At 36.5% G+C, this 17,779-nt stretch overlaps 2 protein-coding genes across 3 annotated transcripts in view; one reads left to right on the top strand and one right to left on the bottom strand.

The window, feature by feature from the left end:
- Positions 1-3,023: 3,023 nt before the first annotated feature.
- On the top strand, positions 3,024-4,207 carry PMCH (pro-melanin concentrating hormone). The gene is made up of 3 exons (XM_037160792.2): positions 3,024-3,308; positions 3,630-3,828; positions 4,119-4,207. Exons 1-3 carry the CDS (start codon positions 3,060-3,062, stop codon positions 4,166-4,168), a joined length of 498 nt encoding a protein of 165 aa, XP_037016687.2. The 5' UTR covers positions 3,024-3,059; the 3' UTR covers positions 4,169-4,207.
- A 140-nt stretch (positions 4,208-4,347) lies between these two features.
- PARPBP (PARP1 binding protein) overlaps positions 4,348-17,779 on the bottom strand; it is a 55,306-nt gene continuing 41,874 nt past the window's right edge. For both annotated transcript variants that reach the window (XM_037160790.2, XM_037160791.2), the window contains exons 10-12: positions 17,620-17,701; positions 5,584-5,719; positions 4,348-4,867 (exon numbers count right to left, since the gene is read on the bottom strand). In XM_037160790.2, the coding sequence (XP_037016685.2) occupies positions 4,527-4,867; positions 5,584-5,719; positions 17,620-17,701 (559 nt within the window). In that variant the 3' untranslated portion in view covers positions 4,348-4,526. The remainder of the gene's footprint in view (positions 4,868-5,583; positions 5,720-17,619; positions 17,702-17,779) is intronic.

The raw sequence follows: 17,779 nt of genomic DNA on the forward strand, positions 1-17,779 counted from the left end.
GCCTAAAAGATTTAGAAGACAATATTATTAATAACTTTACACAGACAAATTGGAAAGCAAGTGAAATGAACAAATTCTACAATAATTTTAATTCTTTAAACAAACTAAAATAAACAAGCTCAAGAACAACAACACCCCAGAAGCTGAACATTTCTACAGCTACTGAAGAAAATGAATTAACCATTTGGGAAAAAAAATCTCACCAAGAAAACACCCAGCCCAAACAGTCGTACGGGAGAGAAAAGGAACAAACCTTGATCCCCAGTTCGTTCTGTGAAGCTAATACAACCTTAACGCCAAAGCCGACAAAGGCAATTACAAGAAAAGGAGATTACAGATAAATCTCACTCATGATAATAAACACAAAATGTACTGTATCCCATAATACCAAACTGAATCCAGTAACATTTCTAAAGGTTTCTGTCATAAACACATGGTTAGTTTAACAAGAGAGGAATCTGTTCATTTCATTTACTAAATTAAAGAGTAAAAGAGGAAAATGGTATGATCCTCTCAATAGATGGAGAAAAAAGTATTCAATAACATTCAACAATTCATGAGAAAAACTAATAATATGCCAGAAATGGAAGAGCACATCCTGTAAGTTATGAAGAATGCCTATAAAAACCCTAGAGCCAGCATCACGCTCAATGGTGAAACAGTAAAAGCATTCTCTATGAAATCAGTAAGTCTACAAAGCTGTGACCTCCATTTCCAACGCTTATTGGAAGTTCGGTCCATTTGTATGAGCACATGGACAAACACACAGAAACACACACAGGTCTATAGGCCTTGCAAGAAGGAAGTAAAATTCCAACACTCTATTATTTATATCAATTGTCTTCATGGAAAATCTCAAAGAATCAATACATTTATAAACTACTTGGAATTAAAAAGAGTTTAGAAAGGTTTTTTTTTTAATATTTGCTAACACAAAAGCCAACTACATTTGTGCAAACCAGCAATAATGTTAGAAAAGGTACATTTTTTAAAAAGATACCATTTACAACCCTGGCTGGTGTGGCTCAGTTTGTTCAAACACCGTCCCGTAAACTAAAAAGTAGTGGTTTCGATTCCCAGTCAGGGCACATACCAAGGTTGTGGGTTCGGTTTCAGGTTGAGTGTGCAGTAGAGAATCAATGTTTCTCTTTCACACTGATGTTTCTCTCTCCCTTCCCCTCCCTCTAAAATCAGTAAGCTTGTCCTCAGGTGAGGATAAAAAAAAGATACAGTAACTTAATTACAGTAACTAAAAATAAGTTAATTATAAATAATAAAGAATTATAATACTTCCAACACAAGATATATAAGACCTTTATGAATAGTATTTTATTAAAAGATTAAAGATCTAAATAAATATGGAAAAGTCCCATGTTTACGGATGAGAAAATTATCTGAAGGGCATCAGTTCCCCTCCAAATTCAATCTACTGATACGATATAATTCCCTTCACAATCCCATCAAGGTTTCTCAAAGAACTTGAAGAGCTGATATTAATATTTATCTGGAAAAGAAATGGACAATGGCCAAGTTACTGCTGTAGAAGAAAAACAATGGACGAGTAGGGGGCTGAGAAACTTGTCCTACCAGATATCAAAATGATTTTAAAGTTATAATTATTAAGACCACAGATGTGGCATTGGAATAAAGAGTTTGGGAAGAAACCCACACATGTACAGAAAACTGATATACTACAGAAATGGCACTTGAGACTAATGGGGATGGGATAAATTATTCAAGAAATGTAAGGACTTCTAGATAATATAAAATTGTATATCTTGTGTCATACCAAAATTCTAGATAAATTAATAATTTAAGTGTGAAAGTAAAAACATGTAAACTTCTAGAATATGTTGAAATGCATTAATGATCTCAGGATACATATAACTAACAAAGAATTAATATCTAGGATATATGTATAAGGAACTCCCATGAATCAATAAGAAAAATACAAACCACCCAATAGAAAATGGACAAATATTTTTTAAAGGCATCTTAAATAAGAGAAAAGAAATGGCTCATAAACATATGAAAAGACACTCACCCTCTTTGGTATTTAGGGAAATACAAATTAAAAGAAAAATAAGATACCCATTTGTTGGCTAGCATATGGAGCAATGGGAACTCCCATAGCCTGCTGGTGGAAGCTTATTGGTTGCTACTACTCTGTAAACATGGTGACGTCAGTAAAGCTGAACATGCCCATGCTCCATGACCTGGCAACTCAATACCTAGAAATAGACCCTAGAGAAACTCTTGCACATATGTACCAGAAGACATGTACGAGAATGTATTCTCTTACTTGGTCAAAATTAGAAATTAACTATGAAATGTTTAATTAAAAATCACACAATATATTCATCATCCAAAATTAGTATTTAAGGGGCACATATTCTTTTCATGAACTTCTTATTCATTAACTGCTGAGTTCATTCATTAATACCAGTAATATCCTTTTGTAAATGCAGAGATGAAACATACCTGGCAGGCCAATTTTAGGTATAGCATGAATGACTTTGTTCACACTGACAGGCCTATGCACTTTAATCATGAAAGACCGTATCAAGCATTTATGAGTGAAAATCCGTTTTGAAGATTACTTCAATTTAACCAGGATTAAAAGTAAAACTTCTATCCTTATAATTATTGAGTGAAGTAACTTTGATTTTAACACCTTACTTAATCAGAAAATACACGGAGGGAGACAATGACAGTGCGGGAAGCCCTATGTCCTGTGGTCGTCCTTAATAACCACCCATTTTCAAGAGCCTATAATCTGCTCAGTGGGAAGCATTCTACCAAGGACCTTAATCAGATTCTGAGAAAATTCACGATCAAGATAAACAATATGCCATAAAGCCAAAACAATGGAGGTATTAGCAGCTATACAAAATGTTAGCTCTACCTGATGAGTCACTTCTAAAGTGATTAAAGTCTGTCTCTGAAGTGGTTTCTATTCAAGCTGAAAATATATAAAGGTAGGAATCATTTACAAAGCAGCTTGAGAAATTTTCTTCCTTTTATACATCCTGGTTTGACTCTATGCAAACATCGGACTAATGGCAAAAATGAGTCTCTCTTCCTACATGTTAATACTAACTTTTTCTTTGCTTTCTCAAGGCGTTAAACTTTCGGCATCCAAGTCCATAAGAAATTTAGAAGATGACATGGTATTTAATACACTGAGGCTGGGGAAAGCCTTTCAGAAGGAAGATACTGCGGAAAAATCAGTCGTTGCTCCTTCCCTGGAACAATACAAAAATGAGGAGAGCAGTTTCGTGAATGACGAGGAAAACAAAAATTCAAAGGTGAGTGGCAATAGCATTTGTCTTTTATTTCAATGGATATTTGAATGATTTTTATGAATATTTTTAAAGATGATACTTCATTTTACAAACAGAAGCAGGAGCAAATAATCGCAATATGCATTCGGACAACTGATGAAATTTTATACATACCAGACTGTCCTTTCATCCTGAACAACTCTTATCCAAAAGGCTTATTTCCGTAAAACCTTGCATCTAAGATACTGCATCTTTGAATTAACCAATAAGAATACTATGTAATATGTATTACATTACCACTTCCAGTAAGACAGCTAAAAATGCAAATCAACCTTCTCTTTACAGAACTCAGGCTCCAAACATAATTTCTTAAATCATGGTCTGCCACTGAATCTGGCTATAAAACCTTATCTTGCACTAGAAGGATCTGTAGCTTTCCCACCTGAGCATGGAGTTCAGAGTGCTGAATCAACGCCAGAAAAGAGAGAGATTGGGGATGAAGAAAACGCAGCTAAATTTCCTATAGGAAGGAGAGATTTTGACAGTGAGTAGTCCTTTAAAATTCAATTCCTATATCTTAGTACCATTAAATAGAACTCTGAGTTTAACTAAACTTAGATCCAATCATACCAAAATTAAATAAGACCATGGTTCAATTACATTTGATATTAAGTGACCCCTGCAAAATACATGGAATTAAAAAGCATTTAATTAGATATTACAGTTTTGATTTACATGGAATTAGCTATACTAGATCCAATATTTTCATTTCTAATAAATTGCATGTGATGGTAGTAGTCATGCAAATAATTTAAACTTTTGTTTTCCTTTCAGTGCTTAGGTGTATGCTGGGAAGAGTCTACCGACCATGTTGGCAAGTCTAATAGTTGTTGGGCCACATCATCTCAGAAGAAAACAACACCATTTAATTGCCTGTGGACGAAAAGCCCTTAATGTTACTGTGACTTATATTATTTTAAAAGTCTGCTTTAAAAGAAAGCAGTATTAAGAGATATATGTGACCTACATGATATGCTTTATCTGTGCATTAAACTTTGTGAATATTCTGCATTATTATGACTTAGTAGTATTTTTAAACAATGTTTCACATACTAACCTCACGTACACTCCACACCGAAATAAATAAAGCATCATAATTCTACCCTGATCTCTTACAAATGAAGTAAATGTCTTTGAATGGTTTTATTGTATACATAAATCTAAAGCACATAAAAGACAGATTCATAGTCTAAAAAACTGAGTTAACTTTGTCTGGCCAGTAATCAATTTGTCCTTGGCAGTACACTTGTTGCGTTTTGCTACTCTGGCTAGTTTGCCATCCAATTTATTCTGCAAATCGTTTGATGTCTTAGGTATCTTAACATTTTTATGTTGAGATGGTTCATTTTCATTATCACAGAGAATGTTTTCATCATCTAAATCCACCTGTTTCCTTTTTGAGCTTTTATTTCCTGTCTGACTACTTGATTTTCTCTCTACTTTTGCATTTTTACTTCTGTCCAGATGAACATTTCCAGAACTTGTTCCAATTGTTGGTCTTCCAACAGATGAATTTACACTGTCTGTTATGCAAGATGAAAAAAGAAAATGCGTTATATAATACTTACTAGTATTAGATATGAGAATTTTGTAATAAACTTTAAAAATAGCTAAAGAATATTTAAAAATTTATGATTTGCAATGACATACTGCTATAAATTACACAGTTAACAACTACAACTATAGTCCTGGCTGGTGTGGCTCAGTAGATTGAGTGCTGGCCTGTGAACCAAAGGATCACAGGTTCGATTCCCAGTCAGGTCGCAGGCCTGGGTTGTGGGCCAGGTGCCCAGTAGGGGGTGCATGAGAGGCAACCACACACTGATGGGTCTCTCCCTCTCTTTCTCCCTCCCTTCCCCTCTCTTTAAAAATAAATAAGTAAACAAACAAATAAATATTTTAAAAAACAAACCCAACTATATTATTATCATATTACTTTTCATTTCACCATTTCATTTTTCATCCCTACAACTACCTGCTTTGTTTTAATGCATGACACATAATCCTGACATGCTATAAGTTATTCTTTAAATACATTTAGTCAAATCAAACTGTCCTATTCCTATCTATCCATTTGCACTTAGATTTCAATTCTTAAACAAACCTATCTTTAAAAATATACGCCATTATGTTTCACATTTTACACTTTGCAAAACAAAAATCTAGTTTTACCTAAGTTAAAACCAATTAGTACGCTGCGATTAAAGTGTTATTTAATTGCTCAAATAAGGTCAATTACCAGAAAGGTCATCTTCCACGTGAAGGACCTGGGCCGGCTTTGATGCTGAGTTAATGTTGATCCATGCATTCCTGCTTATCGGGCCGTCATCTTTGTAAGTGCAAGCAAACTGGGATCTAATTAAGGTTTGCTTCATCTGGTGATGGGAAGAAAGAAGAAAATAAGCAATTTGTTCTTTATTTTTATTCATTTTTTCACCTAGGTTGAAATACACTTAATAGTAAGCATAATCAAGGATCATAAATTTTCCCTTAAAAATACCATTATTCATTGAGAACTTCTAACACCCGATGTTTCATAGTTTGCAAATTCATTCATTGTTACAACTATCATTTTGATGCACTTTAATAATATCAGTTTTATGTATATTATTCATATTTTTGTAAGTTTAGAAATATTAATTTTGGACTCTTCTGAGGCTTTTCTTAGAAATTCCTGTGTCTGAACTGCTTTGGAAAGTAAGTTTTATGATAAGTTTAATAACAATATACATGATAAGCATATTCCTAGAAAAATAAAAGTTCTTCATCGTAAGAATTACTGAGTACAACTCCTTTAGGAAAAAAACAGCATATGTAATTCAATAAATTGAGAAACTGAGGAAGGGAGAAATGGTCGGATGGAAAAGCGAACTAAGAAAGTGAAAGAAACATGGAAAACTAACCAAGAAATGAACTGAAAGAAAACAAAAAGGTGACCGAGAGACATTATTTCTTGATTAAAAACTTGAATATTTAAGAAAGTAAGAAAGATGACTCAAATACATCATTCTAGGAAAATCTGACCAAGTCATTTAAATGGTTGAATATTCAAAATACACTCCTGCATTTATCTTCAAACATCATAAATGAGAAAATTAGAAAGCTAAATTTAATTCTTAGTCACAAAGAAGGATGCCAGGAAAGTAGTTTTGGAAATGTATTCTGCAAACATAAACCCAGTGGCTGTGTTAGGGATAGAAATTAATTGCAGAACAAATTAATCTATACAGATAATGCAAATTTCAACAGTTACACCTGATGTATAATGCCACTCAGTTATAATGAGATTTCTCCAAACCTGAAATCATCCCCATTCCTTTTCAGAAATAAAGTTTAAATTTCAAATAAATGATTAAATAAAGAAGACTGCACTTCGAAGTACAACTACATTATGCTGCTGATTACTTACAGAACATTTATTGATACAGTTCTTAAAGTCTAAAACAGCACAACTTTATTTTATATATTCAGTAGTCATATAGTTTGTTATATATTCAGAGAGATTGATACAGGGTGCAGCCAGGGGGGCCCCCCAAAACAGATTTGGAATGGTGTCCAGAATTCAAAGTGTATAGAAATATTGGAGAGACATATAAGATGTCCTCACTGCCCCCCACCCCAGGGGGAAGGGATGAATGGAGCCAGGCCATTGAGAGCTATTTTGCATAGCAATAGTTTTGGAGCTAACCTCTGGAGGAATGGTTATTTAACATATCTATAACCTTTAACTGGTTTCATAGATATGTTAAATAGCAGTGGCAAGTTTGGAGCCAGGCAGAAGGGAGAAGGTAGTAGCTGGGACTCAAGATGGGATCTATGAGCTGCTCTCCTGAGTGAGGAGGGCTTGGACTCAGGATGTAACTAAGGGCTGCGCCCCTGAGTGGAAGGGCCGCTGTGTGGGAGCTTGGAAAAGACTGGCTCCAGGACATGAAGGGTCCCTGCTTGGGCAGATGGGGGAGAGCCACGCGGTTTCAGCAGAGTAAGGACCCCCTGTTGGTGGGGTGAAAGAGGGAGCCACGTGGTTTTGGCGGAGTGTGGACCCCCTCTTTCCCAGGTGAAAGGGAAAAACCACGCAGCTTGGCCAGAATGGAGATCCCTGCAGCCAGGTGAAGAAGACAGCCACATGCTTTTGGTGGAGTGCGGACTCCTGCAGCTTTGGTAGAAGAGGCCCACGCGGCTTTGGGGTGCCCCCCTTTGGCCGCAGGGCCTGAAAAGCACAGAGACTTTGACTGGAACTGGGTACAAAGGACTCTTGCCAGTGGACTATGAGAGGGTACCACAGTACTTTGGATTAACTCGAGATCCTGCACGGTGACACAGCTGACGGTGCCGGCGGCCTGCAACACAGACGTGTGCTCTTTTCCTGATTTACGGTACCTGGAGTTGGGACAGTGGGAGAAGGGAGCGCTGTGTGGGTGTAGGTGTACAACCTAAAGGACTTTGATATTTTAGTGGTGGCATTAGGCCTGAATAGCATTAAATAAACATTTTGTTTCCTTTTCACAAATCTCTGGCATTAAGAGATGTGTTTCCAATTGGCGGCGGACAGAAGGGCCCAGTAGATTTTAGTATTTTGGTTTTTGGGAGGGGCCCCTGTTGTACAGCAGTTTTGGGCATCCCTAGGTGGGCCAAATATTGTATTGCCCCTCCCTTGGACCTCCTCCTGTTGTTCGGTAACAAGATCACTGAATTAACCCACTCAGATCTTTGCAAAGATAATGGTGGTGAAACCCACTGACTACGGTTTAGGAGAAGTTAGAGCAGCGTCCAGTCCAGCTGCTTTACAAAATCCCATTTTCTCAGGGCGACACATTTTATATCTTTCTAATTAATGGCATCTATGAGATCCTACAGCTTCCAGATTACTAAACATTACATTTAATTAAGATTTAGACCATTGGGAATCTATCTTCCACTTAAGCACAAAAACATATAAAATTTTTTAAAATGTGAAAATGTAAAAGGTCAAAACTATTTTTTTAAAGTTAAATAGAAATAATAGAACTACAAGCCATATTTTCATGAATCCACATGAATGCAACTACCATTATATAATTTCCCCCACGAGATGCCCTAAAATAGAAGTAAAGGTTTTAACTAGCCCTCTCTGGACTTTGCTAATTCCATACATACAGAATTAAAGCAACTGACAACACTATTAAATGAATTTTGAGGCAAATGGGTGCTAAGTGGCTGCCTAGGCCGCCCCACAGCACCCAGACGGCGCAGACACCTGGGGGCTGGAGCCCCCCACCACGAAAGCCTTCATCAGCACCATCCAGGAAACGTTCCTAACAAAAACACAATGATAGTGACTACCACTGATGTTTTCCCAATCTCACATTTAGCATAAATAAAAATGTCTTTAGAATGCTGTGTTGTTTTACTTCTATCAATTTTTAACATACATCAAGGTAAAGGACCTTTCTTTGTTATGTAAACACCCCCTTATTATAACTAGATTTCCTCTCGCCAGGCCCCCCCACTGAGCAGTTCTGGAGCCCATAGTGACATCAGAGCAATTTCAGAAAACTAGACTTGCAAGGCAATAGATTGTTTAAATCCTGAGAATGGGTTCAAGTATGAAAGGAAAATAGTTAACTCCTCTTTCTGCAATGAAAAATATTTTTTATAAACATAACATAAGAGAGAATCACAATAGTTCTATGGTAATCCTGGAATACTTATGTCCAAAAGAAATAACCTAGAGAAATACCTTGAGGGTCATTTTTTGTTTTTATACAAGATTACATATAGGTTTTGTTTCCCCAACCCTATACAAAAAATCTCTTTTATTAATTACCACTTATTAAGTCCCAACTCTAGGATAGGCACATGTATATTAAAAGAATACTAGGATGGCTTCTATAATCACAGACATTCTACTTACATTTGCTGTTGACACACAGCTGGAAGGAATAATAAATAAATTGGATAACAAAATCAAGATCGAAAAGATCTCAGACGACTAGAACCATAAGTAGAAAATAATAAGATGAAAATGAGTGAGGATAAACAAAGTTCTGTATTTAAGTTCGAAATATCAATTGCAGATGTACAGGATGAGGAGAGCTTAACTTAAAAACAACATATGAAAAAGATCTAGAAATTTTAATTGATCATGAACTTGATTGGAGCCAACAATGTTAAGGTCCAGCTAAGAAATCAGCACGAAAAGCAATGATGTGATGGGAAAGGCACCAGATTTGCAGTCAAAACACCTGGCTTCTAATACTGGCTCCATCATTTATTGACTAGAGGATAAACAAAATTTCTCAGCCACATATGTATCTCACAGAACTGTAGGGATTGAATGACATTAACAAATATGAAAGGGCTATATAAACTCGAGAGATCTATGTAGATACTATGCAGTTATTACTGTAATATCAAATATGAAGACAGTATTTCTACAGAGTGAAAAATCTGTTGAATTTGATTTCTCAAGACCAGGCCAACTCCAAAATGATTCTAGGAATGCAGCTCAAAAAATGAGCTTACAATCCGCATCTTCATTTTAGTTATTAAAACAATACAAGCTACATTAGCTTGTATTTATAACTTAAAAGAGAATGCTTTCCCTTTGTTCATAAAAGTTGAATTTTTCTGCACAAGATTAGTGGCTACATAGAATTGAGATTACTTCCTGTTGCAAATCTTCCAAATCTCTCTGTGTATTTGATTTGGAATCACAAATAAGCAAAACAATTCCCTCTTGAAAGTGCTTTTGAAGTACTAAACAACTAAGAATAATGTCCAGATTCATACATGGCTGTTAAAACCATTTTATGTTCAAGTCACATGAGAGAAAAGGATTGCAAGTTTTCCTTTGTAGAGTGATTTCCCCCCTTTGGAAAGATTTCTATCCACAGTAAAATTGCAATGAACTTCAAACTTGCCAAGAATTGGAGAAGTCCTTTTGCCACAAGCTCTTTTCAAATTGAAATTATTAGTAGGTTCCCAGTTTGAGGAAAATAGTACTTCACATAGGAAAGCCTGACTCCAGTTGAAACGAATGAGTCAAAATATTGAAAAGTTGCAGACACTCTCGGAGTATTATTAAGAAAAGCAAAGTTCTAAGCCACTATACTGATCAGTAGATCAACAAGTTTGAAAAAGGAAATTATTCTTCATGTACCCTTTAAATATGTAACTAAAAATAAACACTCTAAATATATCTTTTTGTTCTTACATTATCACACTTTCAAAAGAACAGATTTGCTACCCTTATGGTATATGAATTTATAAATGCAGCGAATGATCCATTGTTTCTTCGGTGACATTTCACTTACTTTTGCTAAATAGAAGATAATATTTGCAGCCTAAGTAGAAGCATTGTCTTTTTATGACTCCTCATTATAACTACTATACCTTATTTACTCTTCAGGAACAGCATAAACTTTGAAGTCTTCTACCGGAATACAAACCCTTGCCCTGTTACTTACTAGCTGTATGGTCTGGAGAATGACGACTTCCAGAGTTGAGCAAGGAGTAATTAGGATGAAGGATACAAAATGTCTAGTTTAATGCCGACACTTAGTAGATACTCAACAAATCCCAAACTCATTACTTCAGCCAAAACAAATTCAGTTTCTAAGTGAACTTCTAGTTCGGTCTAATACAAAAATCCCGTCTTCATGCTAATGAAAAATGCTCCTCACTCCCTTAGAGCCTTTGCTTAATGTCACCTTCTCAAAGGGACCAGTACTGATTGATCATCCTGTTTAAAACCAAATCGTAGACAAAGGAACGCAGTCTCCTTATTCTCCTCCCCAGCTTTACTTCACTCCATAACACTGATAACCTCCTAACATACTGTGTAAGTACCGTATTTTTCAGACCATTAGACGCACCTAGGTTTTACAGGAGGAAAATAGGGGAAAAATTTTTGAAGCAAAAAATGTGGTACAATATTTAATAACATAAATAACATAATATTTCACCAATGTAAATGTAAACAGAACTCAACAGCAGCATTAACAACCATTATTCCTCCCAAATTTGGGAGAGGGGGCATCTTATAGTCTGAAAAATACAGGTAACTTGCTTGTTTTGTTTATCGCCTCCCTCTCCCAACTAAAATGCAGAGCTCCATGAATAAAACCCTTAGTTTGCCAATTAACTGGTGGCCCACTCTGGCCCTCTTGTGGCCCTCCCCTCCCCACAGGGAAAGGCATCAATGGGGCCTCAGATAGGCCCACCAGGGGACCATGGCTCCCCTTTTAGATCCTCTTGCAAGTAGCTGGGACCCCAGAATTCCCTGCTCAAGCTGTCCTAGGCACTGGGCTGCCACTGGCCTCCTCTAGGCTCCAGGGCTGCCTATTTATGGCAAAGGTGACGGGGATTGGGGTGTATGCCCCTTGGTGGAGTGTCCCTAAGAATATGGAACAGGACCAGGGTTGAAGGGGTGTAGGGGTAGGTGAGGGACTTCCATTTAGATTCTGGCACCCCAGACCCACAAATACCTGTGGAAGACCTGTCCATAAGGGTTTTTTTCTGTTTTTTTCACTGAAGTTTCCCCAGTGTCTAGGACAGAGCCTGGTATCCAGGAAGTGTTTAGTACATGCTTGTTAAATGAATTAAGTAAAATTATAACAGACTGTAATAGATGTATGCAGAAGGTATGAGGACACAGAAACATCGGTAAGCAAATGCTTGGAGGTACAAAATAGATGAACAGAATAGATTCTACTCTTTCAAAGAGAGTAAGGAGACCGACCGCATGATAGAGAAATGAGAGAAGCAGACTGGCCAAGAACAGCCAAATCACCCTAAAAACAAAAGCTTTGAGATAGAAAAATATGTACTGGGTAAACTCTCCTCTGCTCAATAAAGTAATGAAACCACTTAGTACAGAAGGAAGAGAGAAGTAACATGCAGAGAAAAGCTAACTCACATTTCAGCACAGAGAACTGTGCTGCTTAAGTTTCATTCTATCAACCACTCCTTCCAAGTTCTTAAAACATTCCACCTTTCTCTGGTTCTCATGCACATATCCTTACAGTAAGCCCTACCAAAAAAATAACTTCCTTAAAGCCACAAAAGCCACACTCTCCTTAACCTTGTCCCGCATTATTTACTCATGTGTTTTGTACAACTACACAATACACAGTCGCTTGATACCTGAAGGCCATCTAATGCTTTCATCAGGTTGTTTGCTCAGCCTGAAACGCTCTCTTCTATTCTCTCTGCCTGTTTAAATCCTACCTATTCTAACTTCCCATAGTCAGAGCACCATTTCCTCTACTTATGGGCTTCTAGTTACTGCAATTCGTAGGTATCTCTAATCTACCAGAACTGCGATTGTTTCAATAGGCTAGCAACATGTATTCCAAGAACTGAAACAAAATTAAAAATCCAGTTCCTCAACTGCAGTGGCCCCATTGCAGGCGCTCAGTAGGCGAATGTGGCCACCACCTACAGAGTAGCACAAACACAGAACCACAGAAAATGGAAGTTCTATGGGAAAGCATTGCTCTGGGAAAAAACCTCTGCACTCTATGTCCTGTGGCCCTTTCATGTGCTACAGATGGCTTCTCAGGGGACTCTGGGACATGTTTGCTCGCTGGGTCCATAATAGTAGAACCCATCTGCAATTCCGTCTCAGTAAAGGAAACCTTACATGTGTTGCCCATGTCTTGTAACTACTACCTGATGTGAAAGGAATTACGCTTTGGGAAAATTTACAATAACTATATCTTCATATATTGTTTCCATTTTCTCTTCTTCTTCTGGAGTTCCACATAGGCAAATGTTAGACTTGTTCTCTGTGCCTACTCTTCTCTTTTGTTTTTTTCATTCTGTATTTTCTCTTCACTTTAGGTTGAAGATTTTTCTAATGACCTCTGTACATCCACTTATGCTACCTAATGCTATGTCCAATCTACTATTAAACTCATCTAATGAGTTCCTAATTTTAGATGTTTTTACAGTTCTGAAATGACTATTTGAATTCTGTTTTATAGATTTTAATTCTCTGCTAGAATTCTCCGATTTTTCAACCATTTTATTTGTTTTACATGTTGAAAATTTTTTCATTCCTTGTCTGTTAATTCTAATATCTGGATCATTTGTTAGTTTTTCCTCCTGACTAACAGACAAACCTTCCTTCCTCTTCTCATGTCCAGCACGTTTCATTTCAGCTGGATACTGTTTACAAAGGAACAGTGTGGGCTCCAGATGAAGTCCTCTTCTACGGAGAAGGGCTTCCCTTGTATCCACCGGGAGGACACAGTAAAGGACTGACAACCTCCATGCAGTCAGGGCTGAGCTGCGTTCCAGCTCTGGCGCTCACGTCTTCCCCAGGAATGTCCCTCCCAGGCTCCCATCTGAGAGCCTGTGCATCTCTGTGACCTCTGACCTGAAAGTGTGGAGGATTCAGTCTGTCCTTCAGAGGTTTTTGACATGTGCTCTTTGGCCCTCCACCTCACTCCACGTCTAAATATTGCAAGGAGACAGCCACGTGTTTCAGGCAGGCCCTGCTCTTCCAGCAGAGCCTTGTCTTCTAGGCACCTCAAGGCCACAGCTGATGTCAGGAACTGGACTGAGGCTCCTCGGCCTCACTCACAGCTCCAAAAACTCGGCGCATGTATGTTAGGTCAAAATAAGTATGCATTTAGGGCCCTTGAAGTTCCCAAACTGTTGCCAACCCCTCGAGACACTCGAGTTTTGTTGCTTCCTCTTTTCCACTAGAGTTCCTTTGCACAGGCCAACACTAACCTTCAGGTCACACCCAGACCTGGCAAAGAATCCCGGGGAAGAAATAGCTGATAACAGCCAGCTCACCTCGGAAGACCTTTACTCTCCCCAGATTTTTAGTTTATTTAAACTGCTTTGATTACATAGCTTTCCTATGCCTTTAAAATATATGTCCCCATTTTCTGCCATTTATTTTGTTATTGCAGCACAAAAGGTATCCTGCTATGGCCTACTATATCCACATTAGGAACAGAAGCCTTCAAATCTATGAGTGATTTCTTGATTCTGATCCCTCCTTCTTTGAGAGCATTTTATTTTCTCCTCTGTTATATTTTGATGCCACACAGTTTGTTATCCCTCACTTTTCTGTAGCCTGAGGAATGATAGAGGCACAAGAGGGGTTCGGCTGAGAGGATAACACAGCTTGAAAAAAGTTTCTGGGTTCTGCACTCTCTTCTAAGGGTTTATTACACGTTACATGTATTCTAAGAAGGTCTGCTCACCCTGCTCAGGGGCTGTTTTTCTTTCAAATGAGAGGGGAGCCTTCGGATATCTCCCCCAATTCAGTATGTCACACTAGGGTGTGAGTCCCAGGGTTCATTTTCCACATTTTATCCACTTTCCTATTCCACCGTCACCACTGCTACTACTTCTCTGACAGAAAAGGAAAGCAAAACGAGGCAAGAACACACAAACGCAGGTGGCTCCTCGGATGTGGATATATTAGTGATAATTCTCAGGATTCTGCCAAGTCACTTGAACAATATTTGGGTACTGAAGCCAGATTAAGTCACTAAGTCACGCCGCACTCCTTCACTCTGAAGTCTTCAGTTTCTTTCCTTGGCCATAGCTGTTGAAGTTTATTATATCTAATTACATTATCCTTTGTTGTTTGTTGTTGGCAAACATTTTTGCTAGGTTTTACTATTCTTTACTCATTTTAAGTGTCATTTTAAAAGGAGGGAAATTCTATGAGTTGACCTAAGTCCACCATTTTAATTTGGACATACTCAGAGTTTTCTAATACCCTAAAGGTTAAACTCAGATACATACTTAAGAATTTTCTAACATCATGAGCATTGGCCTGCCTGGCAGCTTGAGAGTACCAGTTATAGCAGTCAATTTTTTTACACGACCTACGTCCAAATTTTCACTCCTGAGATCACTCCATGGTATTTATTCCAGTATTTTCCTGACCAGCTCACTTAAGTTATTAAGTCAGCTAACACTGATGATTATTTTGACATACATATACTATAGGAGGATAAGGAAAAGGCCTGTATAGTTGACCTTTCAGTTGTGCCCGATGTGCAAAAACTGCTAAACTCAGCTGGAAGGAATGAAATGAATTTATCTGGAGACATAAGGAGGTAAGTATCTCTCCAAAAAGTCTTTTAATAAAAAGATATAAGGATATTTGTATAAATTGCTTGGAAATTGGGGGTAAAAATAGGGAGAAAACATTTTCTAAAGATTTCTATCAAAGCCATGAAGATTCTGGAAGAACCCTCTGATTCCCTTCACGGGAAAATTTACTTGACCACAACAGACAAGTTTTCTAATAAGCTACAGTAGGACATAAAACTTGAGGACTGAAAGTGAATATGTTTAATAAACACTTTCCATAATGGTTTCATAGAATTTTGTGTTCAGGAGTATCCATTTCTATTTATGAATAAGGAAACAAGAGTCTAAAAAAAGTTAATTTGCTCCCTACAATGACACTAACATTTCATAATCAAGTACCCACTACAACATCATCATTCTAAGTTCCTTAATACTTCCTACCTTCACAGTGATCTTTCCAAGACTGCATTTTAAATATAGATCATACATTCTTGCCATGACAAAAAAAAAATTGTATGCCAAAAGAGCAAAAGTAATAGGATAACAGGGTAATTAGCTGTTAAACTACTTTTCCATAGTTACTTAGTTGCAATTATTAGCAACAATTTTTTATTATTCCAACAAGTACTCTACCTGGCTATGGTTCAGCTATATACCTGGCTAAATCAAGTATTTTCACACTTTGCTTTTATAAAGGATACTGTACTATAAAAATAGAATCATAAACACCAATTCTTTCATTTCTTTATTGCCATTTATTAGAGCTATATAGACTAAGCCAGCTCCACTGTTAAGTAACAAAAGCAATGTAGTTATATAATCCCATTGACAGCTAACCATGGCTTTGCACGCTGGCATAAAATATTTCATGATAGTTATAAGATCTTGGATAATGTGATTTCTTAGAATGTTGGTTTCCTCATCTGTAAATGAGACTGGATTAGACAGTCTCTCTTCTGCTTTCCAAAACTTTCTAAATTTCTCTATATATTAAATTTGTCTACACTATACATTTTATAGTGATTAGCTGACTCTTACAAATTTCTGAAAGAAAATCCCTTCTCATTCTTCAGATAGGTATTTTCACTTTCATTTACTTAGTTCTAACATACTACCTCAATAATCTTTAAATGAAAATATTGAAGTCTATCAGTATCAATAGCAGGAAAAAAATTTTTAAATTTACATGTTACATTTCTGTCTCTAATCAAGTCTAAAGAATAGATGTTTTCTTTAAAAATCTCATGCCTTAACTACAAGTACTAACAGTTAATTGCAAAGTGTTGACATTTTATTATCAGAAAAATTTTATAAAGCCCAATGAGGTATTCCACAGCTATCAGTTATTAGCAACTATTAATAATCAATAGAAAGACTTACTAACACATATAAAAAAAACTAAACGGGGTTAGGATATGTAGGTGACATAGAGATAACTAAAAGTTTTGCTAATTGTAACTACTTTCCAAATGGGAATATAAAGAACATACAAATTAGAGTTCTCAAAGTTGTATCAAAATGAATAAGTATTAGGCAATTTTAGAATCACTGTAAATTTAACATGAACATCTTGTTAAACAAATGAATGAATTCCCTGCCATAGAAGAGTATCTGACACATAGTAGATAATAAATATATGTTGAATAAATGAATGATTTAAGATCAAGTTTCATTTTGAAAAATAAAACCAAACAAATAAACACTGAACACCACATTACTGACTACTTATAGGCACACATGTTTCAAGTGAGAACAGGAAAACTTCATCTAAACCAAATGAAAATATGAAGAGTAGTTCTAGTCAATGAACAATGTCAAATGTTCTCCTGATCTCAATCTACAAATAACTATATTCTGCCATTATGTCTTTAGCTGGAAAGAAAACAAATTATGCAGTCTCTCAAAATTCGGTTTAAGATATAGAAATGTAAATGAGAAAACATGTTCCGTTATGTTCTCCTTCATTCACTGAACAGATATTTCTTGAACATTTATAGCAGGGGCTTATTCCTTTCCTTTTTAGATCCAGCAAAATGAATAAGCTAGAAACAGATTGGCCAAGATTATATAAAAGAAAAATTTCTGTATGTCAACTGTCATAATTCATTTTCCATTTAATTCCTATTGTTCCGTGCACAATTTATATTTACCATAACCAGCTCTGTTTTATATATTTCTTCAAAAAATAAATCAATTTCTACCATTTTCATGACAATACATTAAACTGTACCTTAATTTTTTTCTCTTCCATTGATTTATGGATGCGTTCTCTTAGTGGTTTCACCAATGAGTTATTCACTTGTATGGGAGATCTACGTCCAAATAAAGCAAAAATTTATAAACCAAAGTAGCTTTTCAAGCCTAGTGTTTACTCCTCCCCAACCCAAAAG

The sequence above is a fragment of the Artibeus jamaicensis genome, unplaced genomic scaffold (genome assembly GCF_021234435.1).
Source record: "Artibeus jamaicensis isolate MK-2021 breed Jamaican fruit bat unplaced genomic scaffold, CSHL_Jam_final contig_233, whole genome shotgun sequence".
In the NCBI taxonomy this organism is placed as follows: Eukaryota; Metazoa; Chordata; class Mammalia; order Chiroptera; family Phyllostomidae; genus Artibeus; species Artibeus jamaicensis.